The sequence below is a fragment of the Micromesistius poutassou genome (assembly GCF_964030765.1).
Source record: "Micromesistius poutassou genome assembly, contig: SCAFFOLD_5278, whole genome shotgun sequence".
NCBI classification, from domain to species: domain Eukaryota; kingdom Metazoa; phylum Chordata; class Actinopteri; order Gadiformes; family Gadidae; genus Micromesistius; species Micromesistius poutassou.
In genome coordinates this window covers 1-16,621 of record NW_028180485.1, presented here as the reverse complement: position 1 = coordinate 16,621, position 16,621 = coordinate 1, and the positions used below count along the sequence as shown (strand labels likewise).

The following is a 16,621-nucleotide window of genomic DNA, read 5'->3' as shown; positions in this document are numbered from 1 at the left end:
ACGTTGAGTCCCCACAGCGCCTGTACGTCCACCCCTGGCAGTAGGGACGTCACACTGATAATAAACTGATCATTAGTCCAAGTCACACCATCCACGTCCTCCGACCAATTAAAAGCTAATCTCATCCGAGGGCAGCCATAACTTGTGTATATATATATGTATATATATAATACTTAAACATGAAATGAAGAGGGGGGGGAAAGCAAAAAAAAAGAAAAAAGAAACCAAACAACGCGTGATCAGGCGATACTGTACAGACCAACATGCACACGGTGAGCGAGAGTACACCAAAAACAAAAACGTTCGTTTCAAAAACTCTGCCATCACATCTCCCCCCCTCCCCACCCCCACCTCACCCCGGATCAGTCTTTCCACAAGTCTCTCCCCCCACCCCCCCAGCCCCGAGCCCCCGACCCCCCAGCCCAGCCCCCTATTTGTGCCCCTTGCTGGTCTTGAAGGACACCTGCAGGATCTTGTCCCCCAGCCGGTAGCCGTGCAGGCTGGAGATGGCCACGGCCGCCTCCTCGTAGTTCGTCATGGTGACAAAGCCAAAGCCTTTGCACTTGTTGGTGTTGAAAGTCGCGGATGACCTTGACGTTGGTGACGGCGCCGAAGGGCCCGAACATCTGCACAGGATGCCCTCGTCGGCGTCCTGGCCCAGGTTGTAGATGAAGATGCACCAGCCCCGAGGAGCTGCTGCCCTGCACGCTCACCAGCCCGCCCATGCTGCCCATGTGGTCCACGCTCATGGGGAGAACCTGGAGGGGGTGGGGGGGGGGGGGGGGGGGGGGAGGGAGGGAGAAAGGGTTATGGACCGAGCCACGGACCGCCCAACACATGGCAAACGGCACGGCAGATTGCAGACGTACGAGTCAGACGTCCGCCATAGACCGCCGACGTGTGTGTGCGTGCATGGTAAAGATGAAAAGCTTTCTCTGTGCACTGCCAGTTTTCATGGTCGAGGTTCAATTAAATACTGTTTGACCGATCTGTGTGTGGTTTACCTCGGGCATTGTGTGATGGTTTCAAAGTGGAAAATGGTGCTGCGTGAGCCCAGCTTAAAAGGTGACGTGACGTGCCGGTGTGGTAGCAGGTGTGGTGTGATTAGCCGTTACAAGCCGTTTTGGAAATCTGCCCCGTATGACGTCACAGGTGGGCGTGTCCCACCGATTCGACGGTGCCAAAGTAGCATTAATAATCGTTCACTACTTTAACGGCACAGACCATCCAAAAACCCAGTCGAACCTAGACGGAAAAGGTGTGTGGTTCAAAACGTGACACAGCTTTTACTTCTTCCACCTACAGAGTTTGCTATGTACGATCATTCAAAAAAAACCATGCTATTTCCCATAGACGCGGAGGCGTCCCTCGGAGGCGGGACTTATTCTTCAGAGGTCTATAAGAACAAGTGCTATTAGCAGTTACAATCCTAGACGCTGTAGCGGTATATACTCTGTATCGGCCGTCCATTTACATTTAGGGCATTTACCATACACTTACGTATATCCAAAGCGACTCACAATAAGTACATTTGTCAAAAGAAAGTGAAACAATAGACCAAGACTCCTACATACTGCGCGGCAAAACCTAAAAGAGAGACGACGGCGTGCCGGGTTAGAAACCTCGCCCTCACCTGAACCTCTGGGCCTGGTGGTGGACAGGGCCGCCGAAGCCACGCCGCGACTGGCTGTGGTACATCTGGGAGACGAAGGGCGCGTTCTTCACCTGGTTGGGGTTCGCCGCGAACTTGACCGTGATGGGCTCGGCGGCGCCAGGCGGCTTCTGGCCGTTGAGGTCCTTGATGGCGTTCTCCGCCTCCGCCCGCTTGTCGAAGCGGATGAAGGCCACGCCGCGGGACAGGCCTGCGGGCGAACAACGGCGAGGGGGTTAGAGGGGGTTGGGGGGGGGGGACTGTCGGACCTCGGCGCCCTACCGGACGACCGGTAGGGCGAGATTGAACCGTTCGATACCCCAGCTGCGGTTCAATACTCGCTTGAGAATTGTGGCGTTTTCGGTTTTGCAACAAAAAGGAAAAAAAATACGTTATTTATTTTAAAAAATTTGTATTATACAATTAAACAATTATTTTTTTTATATTGATTTTATTTTATTATACAATGCACAAGAATGTGTCTGAATGTAAACCATTTTTGTTATTTTAAGCTGATAAGCAAAATAAAGAAATCTTTTTCGAATAAGAAAATAGCTTTTTTTTTTCTCCTTGCGCAAAAGAAGCATACCAAAACCGAACCGAAACCATGACCCACGAACCGAGGTTTGTATTGAACCGTGGGCTAACTGTATCATGGCATCCCTAGTACGAGTGTACGCGTGAGGGTATTTGCGTGTGTGTGGACGTGCGTGTTCGTGGGTAGGTGCGTGTGTGTGTGTGTGTACGTGTGTATGTGGTATGTAGTCGTGGTTAAAAAGCCCCCGTAGAAGAGGCTCCCCTGACAGCAGCGTCCTACCGGTGGCCTGGTCCACCAGCACCCTCGAGTTGATGATGTGGCCGTAGCCCGTGAACATGTCCTCCACGTCCTTCTGGGCCATGGTCCGGGGCAGACCACTGATGTACAGGTTGGCATCCTTAATGGTCTCCGAGCTGGGCCGGGCAAACGACACCTGAGCAGCAGGAAGCAACGGAGGCCTCGTTAGGTCAAAAGGGACCGATTGCTAGGCTAGAATATATCATGAAAGTCACAGACGAAATAGAATAGTTTTAATTTAGGTATGGCTTAGTGACAGAGCAGAATCACTCTTTACGCGAACCCTACAGTCATTTCTATACACATTTTCAAAAACATGACAATAATGCTAAATTATATTATTTATATATACACACACATTCAAATAAATGAATTGAATGTATTCAATTATAGAATACTACATGTATCGGTAAGCCTGTCCAATTAAAGTATGCCTAATATTTTAGTTGCAGGATGAACTTGGCAAAATGCAGTAAACCAATTAAAAGGTCCCATGACAGCCACCAGGTGTGGTGTGATTAGCCGCTACAAGACGTTCTTCAAGACGAATCTTCCCCTTATGACATCATAAGGGGCAGAAAGTGGGTGTGTCCACCTAGATGTGTGCTGGATAGATCAGTCTACCAGCCCATCCAGTGGACTGTAGCAAACGTTGCTCATCTATCCGTCACCCATCTAGGTGGACACGCCCACCTGTGATGTCACATGGGGCAGATTTCCAAAACGGCTTGTAACGGCCAATCACACCACACCTGGTGGCATGTCACGGGACCTTTAAGCAAACAAAGAAAAGGCAAATAAAAAGGACGGTTCCTGGTAGCTAACTGGAGGCCAATTAACCCAAAATGTCGGCCTGCCCGGCCACAGGTGACCTCATTAAAGGGCACCAGAGAATAGTGGCCAATCAGAAAAATCGAATTGAAAAGTAAAAATGAGTGACTAGAAACTAAAAGGCTTACGTATGAATCAAATCAAAAGACGAGGGATGAGAATGGGTAAATCTAGCAGGGGTAACTAGCTGGACGTACATGTAAACACTGTCCCTTAGGGTGTTACCCCCCTGGGGTGACAACGGTTACGACAGGCCTAGGAAGCACAGGAGCCAGGAAAGAAATTAAATGACATGAGATCTTTTGGGTGACAGTTGGAGAACACCTGATGGCACTTTACCTTGATAGTTTTAGACTGTAGCCTTAGTCCATTCAGTGTACTGATAGCTCTGTCTGCATCACTAGGGTTAAGATAGTTAACAAATCCGTACCCTAAACTGTGGCCTAGAGAAAAAAAAAGAAAACAATAAAACAAAAACAAAAAAAACGTTTTATAGTTCAAAAAAAAATTCGGCATATTTATATAAACGTATAAAATATTGGACAAAGAAATATCAAAACCCCCCAAACAAACAAACAAACAAACATTGCATAACGTTTCCAAACAAAACAAAAGAAGACAGTTGGAATTGTTCCTGGCCTAAATCAATCAAAGCAGTATGGTCCTGATGATGGAGGAGGAGGAGGAGGAGTGGGACCCAACCAGCAGCTCTCACTTAGGGGAGGGGCTACTATTGTATCTGGGGCCTCTGGCCACACTGGGGTCGGTACATGTACCGTCAGGGCCCAGAGGTGAGCCAGCCGGCCAGCACCACCTCTTCTTGGCGAGGTTGGCAAACACTAAATCAAATGTGCCTGTACGTAAAAGGGGGGGGGGGGGGGGGCAATCCCAACACTGCCAACCTATAGGCTGATCCATCCATCACTCACATCTGTGTGGATATATTTTTTATTAATAATAATGATAATAATAATAATAATAATAAATGACTTGGCTGATCTACACGACCTACCTGGTGGTAAACCAGGGGGTGTGGCCCCGGCCAGGAAGGCCTCCAACATCAACAACTGGGTGGGTGAGTGAGTGGGGTGGGGGGGTTGGTGTGGTGTGGTGTGGTGGGGGCGTACCTGCGACCTTGTCCCGGACAAGCTTGGCAGACTCCACCTCTCCGATGCTGCTGAAGAGGCTGCGCAGCTCGTCCTGACTCATGCTCTGGGGCAGGTAGTTCACAATCAGGTTGGTCTTGCCGTCCTTGCCCTCGTCGCCCACCATGTGGTCCTCATAGCCGTTGGACATGTCATACACCTCCTGAGGACGGGGACACACACACACACACACACACACACACACACACACACACACACACACACACACACACACACACACACACACACACACACACACACACACACACACACACACACACACACACACACACACACACACACACACCCCTTAGGAAACCTCTCACCTTGCCGACGTGTGGAGTATAGTCAAGAATAGTCGACCCACAGCAGGATATGAAACGCAGTTATAGCCACTGTGCTCGTATTAACTCAGCCTTCATCTCAGCTAGGACATTATAACAGGTGTGGAGAACACGATGTCTGCACTGCAGTGTGTAGGAGTTAGGCCCACTCGCTATATTCCCTATGCTTACAGTTCGTCTGTGCCACCCTACGACACTACCCTTGGCACAACACCATCCGCTCCTCTCTTCTACAGCGTGAACCTTTGCAGTAGCAAAAAATATATTTATATATATTTTTTTTTTCTATAAAAAATTTTAAAAAAATCAATGCGATATTTCAACACTGCAACAACAGGCCAATTTTCTTCTGTCTTGTGCCCCCGCGTGGGCCAATGGTCGCCACTGGCTGGAACTTGACCCAGTCTGCTGTGGCACCGGCCCTGCCGCCGGCCACCTCACAGTGGGCCCATTCATGCCCCGTTAGGACTCCCATTGGGTATTCTGGCGGGGTAGCGGAGAACGTCTGACATCATGAATGAGAGTCCTGTGTCCCGACAACAAGCGGGCCATGGACAACCACCATGGGGGTGTCTGCCTATTTTCTAATCCATCCTTTGTTTTTTTGGCGACAGAAAGAAAAGGAGGTGTCGGTTTTTTTTTTGGTTTTTTTCACGAGATTCAAGGAGGTGGTGGCAATAGCTTAGCCTGTAACATGTAAAGGGATAAACGCACTGACCCGATATAACGTCGGCATAAACGGGAGGGAGCGTGTCGTCATACTTACTTTCAAGTACCTTATATTTCCTCTGCGAACTGCCATTAAGACACCGCACTGCTCCTGGGGCTGAGGACACATTTGAACCCGTTAGTGCACAGAAAATCACGGATAACGTGCAACACAGCTTCGCCCCTATCGACCCCGGTCTGACAGCACGTTCACATGGCCATGTTACTAATGTACAGATGTGAAGTCAAAGACGCAGGTCAACACAACCAGCACGAGCACGCACCACACGCACAGCACGGAACTCAGGGTTCATTCATACATCAAAAACGAGGCGCGCGTCGCATGTTATGATGGGCGTGGCCTTGTTAGCCGCCATGCTAGGCTATCGGTACATGTCGGGCCTTACCGCCGCTAGCCCAATGCTAAGTCTCGCATTACAACATAACAAAAAGAGACCCAAATACACGAGCGAATGCAACCCGTGACTTTTTCATGTGTACGGTGGCGACACAGACGACTCGAAACCTCCACTTATATGGGATAAAAACGACGCTCCCGATGCTCGGAGCCGTAGTAAAAGGTAGCCCGCTGGTAAAATGGCCCCGAAGACAGCATGGCCGATATTCGGTACTGCAGTCGACGAAATACGAACGCAAACAGAACTCAGAGGCGCCTAATGCGTCGTCAGTGGTCGGTAGCACTCACCAGATGTAGAGGTTGTTGTTTATATGGACCGGTCGAACGGCAATGGTTATGTTTATCGCGGCCACGGCGTTCACTAACGTTACACAGTGGTACGATACCCTGGTGGGGGAATAAACACTACGGCGCTGCGTGACCACTGTTGCCGCGCCCACTTCTGCGTACCACGCCCCCTCTTACGTGCCACGCCCCCTAGGTCGTTCTCCACAGCCAGATGACATAATAAATATAGATATCTACATTCTTTAGACAAAAATCGAAAACATTGAAACAACTAATTTAGCAAAGGCACCGTTGTCCCTGTAAGCACAATAACAACACATTACTTTTATTAAGCACACGCTTTTGTCCAACGCGCTTACAGTAAGTGCCTTCAACAATTAGAATATATATACCCCAAAAGGTAAGCACATAAGAATTCACAACTTAATTTATATGTTTTATATTTTCATTGAACAATTAAAGTATTCTCACACACAATCATTTATGGACATTCCCATTCACTTAATTGTGTATATAGTGTGTAGTACCTCGTTATTAGAGTTGTATTTGTGTGTGTGTGTGTGTGTGTGTGTGTGTGTGTGTGTGTGTGTGTGTGTGTGTGTGTGTGTGTGTGTGCGTGCGTGCGTGCGTGCGTGCGTGCGTGCGTGCGTGCGTGCGTGTGTGTGTGTGTGTGTGTGTTTGTGCATGCATATGGGTGTGTTAAGGTAAGTGTTTGTGTATGTGTGTGTGTGTGTGTGTGTGTGTGTGTGTGTGTGTGTGTGTGCGTGGTATGTGGTCATCCTGTTGTTATTCAACTTGAGTGCTTCTCCAGAACGGTGTAATCGTGCAACAGTTGGTTGTTCGTCATCATGTGGGCCATCGTAGCGACACCCAGAATCTGCATCAAAAGCCAAGGGAGGACAGAAAGAGGGAGCCTTTGGTTTGGATGAATACAGGAATATAAACAGTCATATACGAGACTTCCTAAAAAAAAAGGGTTAGAAAAAAAGTTAAAAGTTAGTTAGCTCGATCTGTTGACATGATTGTGTTTCTTTCAAGAAAGCATATTTTATACCCGTTATATTCAGCACATCTTTATTTAAATAATATAAAATCACAAAGTGGAGAAGGAACAGGGTGAACGTGACCCCTTCAAACAAAATGGATGCTCCTGAACAACGAGTCCCTGAAGCACGCGGCCGCTGACCTCCACCGGCAGCAGGGGCAGCAGGGACCAGGTGATCAGACGCAGCACAAACACCACAGCCTCCTCCAGCCTCACCTGACAGCCCTGAGGAGGACACCACGGGGATCAAGGCAAGGCAACTTCATTTATACACCACTGTTCACACACCAGGCAGGCTCAAAGTGCGTCACGTAAAAAACATTGTCATGCAATAAAATGATTTTTTTTTTTTAATCATAAAAATCAAATGCATTGTAAAGGAAGTGCAAAGGTTAAAAGTGCAATGTGTTTAAGGTTTAGCCGAAAGCTAAAGTAAACATATAAGTCTTCATGAAGAGAAAGAAAGGAAGGAAAAGAAAGCGTCAGACTCTGACCCCAAACCTCCAGATATGTAAGGAAAAATGTGTGTCTGTTAGTAGATTGTAGTGAACATTGGTAACGAACATTGTAATGTATACATCACCACTGTAGTGAACATGAACACCATCAGAAAACATGAACACCATGAGTAAATGAGTACTAGACCATTCGTTTGCTGTTAGTTAACTGTTAGTGAATGCTTACAACTCTATTCACTAATGTCTATTGCCCTTAGTGTTTTGTTATTTAGTTTTTTCGGTTTCTGTACCACTTTGAGATTATTTTATGAAAAGTGCTTTGCAAATAAAATGTATTATTATGTTAATGTGTGGTTCATACATGGTTTATTAATGTACCCTCATCGTAAAGGGTTGCCCTGACGACCAGTTCACCTGTACATATGGTTCCCAGGGTTCCTCCGAGCGGCCGGTGCAGGAGAAGAAGGAGGAGTTACAGCAGCTCTGAGGGAACATGACCCCCCTGCTCCGGTTGAACCAGGGCGTGTTGAGCCAATCACGGTAGCCCTGGACCCCACAGCACTGTAGCTGCGCAGGGATTGGACCCAGGGACACAACAGGGTTTTATAAAATTTTGTATCTGTTAGAATTATGGATGATCTTCACTGTTTAGCATTGGTACTTTTGTATGAGTGAAAGTAACTACAAACACAAACATACACACACACACAGTCACACACACGCACGCACGCACGCACACACACACACGCACGCACACACACGCACACACACACACACACACACACACACACACACACACACACACACACACACACACACACACACACACACCTCTTCTTGTGTACTGTCCACAGCCCTTGCAAGTGGGTCTTGGCTACTGCCTGAATAGTTGTGGAAAACCTCTCTTAGAGGAGACAACTCTGAATCCACCTGCACGAAAAAGTATGTAAAACAAATGTACAAACTGGAAGCTGTAGGCCATATTAAATAGTGTTATTCTAGACCTTTGATAACGGATTTTGCACACCTTGTCAGAGTAGTAGTAGGCCAGTGCTGAAGCTGTCCCCTCGAGACACATCACCACCACCAACAGATAAACGAACTGGGGGGAAACAGTTATAAAAAAAAACACTGATGTAACTAACTCATCATAATTCTCATTATCATCATCATCATAGATGTAATAAATAACAACACAATTATATTATTATTATTATTGTTATTATTTTTCCTCGTTATGATTATTACCAAGCCCTGCAGAAAGACCGAGGTTCGAGTAGCAGTCATGCAGCCAATCACGCCGGCGACCAATAGGAGCGCGGCGGTGGAGAGCGCGAGCAGCCCGGGCAGGAGGATGGAGTATCGCGAGAAGAAGGGGCGGCTCTCGCTGAAGTTCAACAGCAGATAGAGTCCGCTGAGGGCCAACACTAACCCCACCGCCTGTTGGAGAAGTATAAGTTATTATCGGGCTATTATTTTGATTATAATAATAAGGGGTCCTACGAAAAACATAGGAAAAACCCTATTGTATTCGTTTTATTAGTTGTAGGCTAGTATTATTATTATTTTCCTGACTTTTTTGGCTCAAAACATGTTTTCTCCTACACAGGGCAGTTGCTAGGAATTATGGGCCCCCTGAAAGAATATAGGTGTGGGCCCCTCTCCCCCATTCATTGCCACCTTAAATGTTCTTGTTTTTCAGTGTTCTTGACGGTGCCTGGTGTAATACACCCAATTTGTTTCCTTTTTTACATTTAACGACTTAACAAGTCAGAGTATTATTATGTAAATTATGTATTATTAATTGTCTTATTCTCATTTCCCTGATTTGCAACACGTTATTACACCTCTGATTGCAAATACATTTTCAATTAACCACACAACAAATAGGTGTGGGTATTTTATTGTATTTAACAATCAAGTTACTGATATGCAAAAAACAAAGTGTCCTGGCTCAAGATAGTCCACAGGTAAATATGTAGCATTTAACTTAAATGTGCAAGTGAAACAAAGAGCACATGGAATACGTTGTTGTAAAACAAATATCAAAAACAACAACAAGCCTCATCTAATCTCAATTAAAGTTTAAATTGGCTTGTTTGTTCACTGTAAGTCTCATCGCTCACTCACTTCCGATGAGGAAGAACCATGGGAAGAACCAGGCACGTGCACACATAGGGCCCTAGGGGTACTTGAGCCCCTGCCCTTTTTGCCTCGTATTAAAAAGTGCCCTCTGAGTGTTCTTCAACAATCGCGCCCGCAAGAGCACTCGTCCGCGATCCAACTGTGCACGTCCCTGGGAAGAACTAACCGCGGTGTGGACCAAACCATTTTTAAGGGGCCATGGGGATTATTGAAATTATTAAAATTAGAATATTGTATGATTTGTGGCTTGTTTTAATTCGGATTCATTCATATGAATATATATTAGTTCAGTGTATGCATAATCATTTTGTCATAGAGGCTACTGGGGGCTGTGTGTGGGCCCTAGCGGGCTGTGGGCCCTTATAATTGTCATAAACTTTCCCCCCTATACGACGGCGCTGCTCCTACACCCAACTTTCTTACAGATCAGCCTACTTTTACTGTCGAGCTTGTCATTTTCAAAGTGCACATATTAGTGAAACTGCAGGTCACTGAACGTCTTACCCACAGAAGTTGACTTGTAATCCGTAGACTTGTTCTTAAAGTATTCCCGTATAAATTCATCTCGTGGAAGCGGACGCTGCTGTCTTGTTTAATCACTTGCCTGGCTGCGTTTGGAAAGGATATCACTTTCAACCCAGAAAACGGAACAATAACAACTGTGACAACGGTGATCAAACAACCTCAAAACGCTGGCGCAAACACATGGTTCCTCGTTCCTAGTTAAACAGCACACCCAACCTTGTCTTCATTGACTGTTGACTGTTCATTGACTCTGGTAAACCGCCTAGAATCATTTTGAGTGCCTGTCATATAAGCCTTATGGACCATGGTTCAATGCTTTACTAGACTATATTTATTATAATAATATAATGTGTTATATGGGTGCCCTCTTCGAGTCACTCACACACACACACACACACACACACACACACACACACACACACACACACACACACACACACACACACACACACACACACACACACACACACACACACACACACACACTCTCTCTCTCTCTCTCTCTCTCTCTCTCTCTCTCTCTCTCTCTCTCTCTCTCTCTCTGAGAGACACTGACGATCGCACAGAACACCGGTACCTGACATACAGTGGACCTTGTACCTTGTATACAGTCACCTCTTTACTGATTGTCACACTGTTATCTATAGAATACTAGTGCTGTATATTTATTATACATTTATTGCTGTTGTAGTGGGTTTTGTACTGTGCCCTGTCTTCATCTCAGTACTGTCCTGTTGATGTATGTTGTTGTGTGTGTGTGTGTGTGTGTGTGTGTGTGTGTGTGTGGTGGCTGGTGGCAAATGAATTTCCTCTTGGGGATTAATAAAGTCAATCAATCAATCAATCAATCAATCAATATTATTGCTATTAGCTATTTATTAATTTTAAGATCACGTTGTATATTTTATCTATCTGTATAATAATGCACTGCTTCTGCGTTACTCTCACTTTTACATTTCATTGCATACTTGCATGTGTTGATTATTGCATGTGTTGATTATGTATTCCACACATCACTGCTGCGTCCACAATGCCGATCAACGCCACCTAGTGTCCAACTATATTATAAAAAATAAAAAATAAAGTAAGTAAGTACAGAGTGACACCGGGGCAGGTAGGGGTTAGACAGTGATCACAGACAGGTCATTATGGTGCAGATAGGGGTTAGACAGTGAACACACAGACAGGTCACTATATTGCAGGTAGGAGTTAGACAGTGAACACAGACAGGTCATTATGGTGCAGGTAGGGGTTAGACAGTGAACACACAGGTCACTATGGTGCAGGTAGGGGTTAGACAGTGAACACACAGACAGGTAATGCTGTCGGTGGGACGCGCTGGGGCACAGTCATGAGTATAGAGGATGGGAGGAGGGGAGCCGGCTCTGACTGTAAGGGTAAGGATGCGTAAGGGTGGAGGAGCGGTGGGGCGCTAATCTCAGGAGGTAGCGACCGTCCACCAACGATGTACGGGAGAGCGCACATAAGTCACTTGGATAAAAGTGTTATTCAGACTTCACCTGTCAGATCCGGCTGGCATCTCGGGTAGAGAAAAGCCCTTAGCCTCCTACCTGAGCGTAGCCGCTTGACCAGATCATCATCCATCTGCCCCCAGGCGGACTCCGCGGGGGGGACGGAGGGGGGGAAGGGGGGGGCGGCGGACTTTGTAAACATCACACATGGCTGAGCCAAAAGCCATTTTCTTCCTCTTTTATTTTAATAAAGTAATAACGTTTATTTAAAAAGAAGTACTGCTTAAAGTGCATGCTCGTTTGGGTGTCATTTGGTAACGTTGTAAATTGCCCCTTTCAGTCTGTCCAGTGACCGCAGTTGATCGCTAGAGGGCGGCAAAGATCCACCTCAACCAAAACGTTTTTTAAGCTGGGTTTGCATTTTTATCCGTCGTTTTTAAGAATGGGTATTGTGTGCGGTCGCGTCAAATCATTAGTAATTAAATGTTGATACTATATTCATAGGAGTCTAGCGACATTCAGGATGGAATACTGTCCAACGAACCGCCGTCCGACGTACGTTACAATGCATTACGTCAGCCATCCTCCATTCATTATTTTCCTCAGCTCTCTTCCGGCAGATTTGGTCCTCTTGGATACAGCGGGGTGATTGGCCCCTTGACTCCGCACGTCATCGTCCAGCATCGCATCGATTCGACCGCAGGGGCCACAAACCGAGCATCGAGTTCCAGCTCCTTGGAAGCTGCAGCCCAGCAGCGCAAGGAAGGAGCGTTTTAAAAAGCCACTACTCGAACATTGTAGCTTCTTCAAGCTTTATTCACATGCACCATATCGGACACAGCCCAGACAAGTAGGTGGAAACACACCAGGTCAGGACGGGGTGGCGTTTCAGACAAGAGGAAGTAAAGGGAATGTTCATGTTGGCAGTATTTTTTTTTTCTCCAAGATACAGCCTACCAGAGTGTGACCTTGGGTGGTGGGGGTGGGGGGGAGAGGGGGAAAAAATATAAGTATCCAAGCCAAACCCCTTTTCTATTTCGAGTTTTAATCCTCCCATAGGCCTACAACTAAAACGATGAGCTGCATTTGGAAGCAAACTGCTGCATGAAATGACAAGGCCCCAAAGTTGCAGTTTTATTGCCATAAATCCAATATAGTGAGTCTCTGCAATCTGGAGTAGAGTGATTTAAGCTCCACGGAGCCTTAGTGAGATTCGCTCTAGAGCTGAACAAGGTCGCACAAATAATATGGAAATAGGCCGAGCACGAGATGACACACACACACACACACACACGATAGATTAAACACTTATTCTCCCTCTAATGTAGACCAAAACATCTGAATATGGTCCCTGCAATGTGCCGTCGGGTGGGGCTCATTTTAATCCTGATATGGAGAAAACGACACACGTGAAACTCGACGTCTTCACTGTTGCTACAAAACGGTTGTTGTCTGGCTTTATTGGATATATATTTTTTGCTTGTCGACAACGAGTACTAATATTTACACACCGTGTAACGCTTGTTTCTCTGCCCACCTTTTGGAAACATTTTGGCAATATTTAAAATACGTTAAAATACAACATTTCTTTCCTCTCATGCTACTGCGCTGATAACGAGGGGGGCCCGGCTGACGGCAGGCTATCTGCGACCGCTCCCCCTTATCTCTCCTTTAATAGCACCAAGTTGTTCAACACCAAAATAAAAAGATGCGGTTTCGCTGCCAAAGAACCTCCCAAGATAGCATTTTTATGATCCACAAAAAAAATGGCCAGAGTAACTAATGCTATTAAGGAGATAGCTGACCACGGTCCTAAGCATAGGCCTACCTTTAAAATCCTTATGTTCATAGAGAGATGGGACGATGTTTGGGAGTTATTAAACGCTTATGCGGAAAACTGCATTCACACAGTAGTGTCATTAAAAACCCAGGATAAAACCTTCATAATTAGAAACTCAATCATCACGTACAAAACAATGTAGATCATTTCACATTTCGATAACATCTCTGCAGTTCTTGTTTCATGGCTTGATGCGTCAACGGGGGAATGAAAGGTTGGCGTTTTATTTCAATTAACACTCGTTTCAAATAAATTTTTTAAGTCCGCTTAGTCTCTTAAAAGAAACGTTGAAAATAGGCTTATCAAGTAAACTCCGCGGGATCCAGAGGTCCCATTCGCTGTGGTTCTGTAAACGGGCCGGCGTCCGTTCCAGGACAGCAGCTGGTTTGGCAAAAACATGGCGTTGGTTCGGGTCCCGAGCGCGTCCTCGGTGGGAGCGGTTTCCTGTCTCACTGTGTGACGAGACGTTCCCTGAGACTTGTTTTTTTATGTATAGTGGTGACAAAAACCTCCCTTAATTCCTTTTTTGTCCAGAAAACGGTTGTTTTCTCTCCGACACAAGTCTGTTGACCGCTGCAAAGACAGCCGAGTCTTTTGACACTAAACTTAATACAGTACCGAGTACAATGCCTTACGTTAAAAAAAGAAAGAATAAAAAGACAACGGAAAACAAGTCACACGAGTACACTTTCACGTATTTCGATTTAGCTTCTAGGTAGCATAACTTCAAGACCATGTCACCTATTCTACATTTACTACCCCCAACCCCTCTCCTCCCTCCCCACCACCACCACCACCACATCGGCTCAGCGTCCCCGACGCCTTCAGCTGGGGACCCAGCTCTGCGGCGAGGTCTGCGCGGAGCCCGAGAAACTCCCGCCGTTCCTCTCCGCGTTCTGGGCCGTGGCGAGGTGCGACTCGAAGCTCAGGTCCAGGCAGTCGGCGTCCATCAGCTCGTTGCGGATGATGGCGTCCATGTCGCACTCCAGGTCGCCGTTGAACACGTCCAGGTCCAGGTCGGCGGGGAAGCGGTGGTGGGGGGGCGGCAGCGCGACCCCGCCGGCGCCCAGCGGCGGCAGAGCGCCGGACTTCACCGGGGACTTCTGGAGCCGCAGTTTGGCGTCGGGCCCGGCCGCGCCGCACCCCGGCCGGCCGTTGGCGTGCGTCGGCAAGCCCGCTTGCCAACCCGCCACGCCGCCGGGGGCCCCGGCCATGATGTTCAGCGGGGGGTCCTTGCGCAGCAGCAGCAGGGCGTTGCGCCGCGAGTTCTGCGCGGCGATGCCGGCGCCGGCCTGGGACATGAGGGGGTCCGACTGGGTCAGCATGACGTTGGCGGGGCCGTGGGGCTCCAGGCCCAGCAGGTCCTGCAGCGTGGCGTCGCCGAACAGCGGGCCGCACGAGAAGGTGGTCTGCTTGTTCTCCTGGATGGTCTGCATGGGCGACTGGCGCAGGCTGGTGATGGAGGGCGGGCTGAACAGGGAGGGGGCGCCGAAGCTGGCCGAGGGGCTGCCCAGCCCGGCCCCGGGGCAGCCGAAGGGGAACACCGAGCCCGCCTGCGTCCCGTCCGCCCGGCCGCCGCCGCCGCCCTCCTCGCCGCCGTCGTCGTCGTCCTCCTCCTCCCCCCCGTCGTCGTCTCCGCCGCCGCCGTCGCCGCCCTCACCGGGCGGCGGCTGCTGGGCCGCCGTCAGGCTGATGTTGTCCAGGAGGTCGTCCATCAGGTTGTCCGAGAGCCCGTCGTTGAGGTTCATGGTGCCCGCCAGGTCGGGGAGCGCCGCGGGCCCCGCGGAGGGGGACATGCTGCTGGGGCTGGTGGAGTACAGCATGGGGGAGGGGGGCGCCGAGTCGTCCCCGTCGCCGCCGTCCGGCGCCTCGTCCAGCTCCAGGTTGGCCAGGATGGGCGACAGGCGGCCGCTCAGCGTGCTGGCGTTGGAGTTGGTGCGCGAGCGGAAGTCGGTCCAGGCGTCCAGCTCGTCGCTGCTGCGCGACGTGGGGCTGCCCGTCCACTTGGACAGGCTGGACGAGCTCTCCGAGCTGCCGTCGGCGGCCGCCATCAGCGAGGCCTTCTTCTTGGTGGCCCGCCCCCGGGCGCCCTTGATGTACTTGCTGTTGTCCATGGAGACGGCGCGGCGGCGCGGCGCCTTGCCGCCCTTGCCGCCCTCGGGGTTGACCATCCACCAGGAGCTCTTGCCCGTGCCCTCGTTCTGCACCTTGACGAAGCGGCTGTGCAGCGACAGGTTGTGGCGGATGGAGTTCTGGGGAGAGAAGACGTTTTTTTTTACGTGAACCTTTACATGCAGGGGCGTTTACATTAGCAAAACGCTTTTATCCAACGCGTTGGTCAGAAGAAAGAGACAACGCCGGCACAGTAAGGATGTTCATAGAACCGAGTGGACTAACAATCGCTAGGTTAACCCATTCCCCGTATACAACAAAGATAGCTAGGGTAAGATGCTACACAATGCTAAGTACTATCTTTAGGTGTAAGGACGTACAACAAATAATAAGTGAGTAAGAGGGGTGTGGGAGGGGGGGGGGGATTGGGGGGGTAACGGGGGAGGCTATGAAGAGTCTAGGTGGACGCTTAAGTATTTTGACAAAGACAAAGATGCTCATGAAGCACGTTGCTTTTGGTAGTTAACGAATACACCCTTTAATCCTACACGGGAACATGTCCGTTAAAACAGAAGGGTTCCTAACAGAGTCGAAAGAAACACGGGGCGCACCGCAAGCCGTCTGGGCCGACTTTGCAGTGCGTTGTTTTTATTTGAATGTGCCCAAGTTGAGTCATTAGTTCCTTTCATGGATGTTCTCTGGAAGTTCGTGGCAACTAGCAGTTGAGAAACCTCCGACCTGGAGATCCCCCGGGGTACCTCACGCTGTCACGTGGACCGACCCTGAAGGAACACCTTACAACCT

The 16,621-nt window shown here is 48.5% G+C and overlaps 2 protein-coding genes and 1 pseudogene across 3 annotated transcripts; all 3 read right to left on the bottom strand.

The window, feature by feature from the left end:
- Positions 1-430: 430 nt before the first annotated feature.
- Positions 431-6,348, bottom strand: LOC311370755 (ELAV-like protein 1-B; the record flags this gene model as incomplete). The annotated part of the gene is given in 11 exon segments (XM_084489077.1): positions 431-577; positions 579-631; positions 634-685; positions 687-754; positions 757-758; positions 1,634-1,862; positions 2,469-2,622; positions 3,657-3,760; positions 4,445-4,625; positions 5,573-5,632; positions 6,221-6,348. Coding segments are annotated over 10 exon segments (1,026 nt in total). The 5' UTR covers positions 5,609-5,632; positions 6,221-6,348.
- A 662-nt stretch (positions 6,349-7,010) lies between these two features.
- LOC311370754 (tetraspanin-3-like) lies at positions 7,011-11,998 on the bottom strand (the record flags this gene model as incomplete). The annotated part of the gene is made up of 8 exons (XM_084489076.1): positions 7,011-7,097; positions 7,407-7,490; positions 8,138-8,290; positions 8,555-8,653; positions 8,751-8,825; positions 8,972-9,163; positions 10,373-10,476; positions 11,965-11,998. 8 exons carry the CDS (start codon positions 11,996-11,998, stop codon positions 7,011-7,013), a joined length of 828 nt encoding a protein of 275 aa, XP_084345202.1.
- Positions 11,999-14,529: 2,531 nt separating this feature from the next.
- On the bottom strand, positions 14,530-15,957 carry LOC311370756 (forkhead box protein O3 pseudogene; annotated as a pseudogene). Its single transcript has one exon. The product of its transcript is annotated as a forkhead box protein O3 pseudogene (transcript).
- Positions 15,958-16,621: the final 664 nt, after the last annotated feature.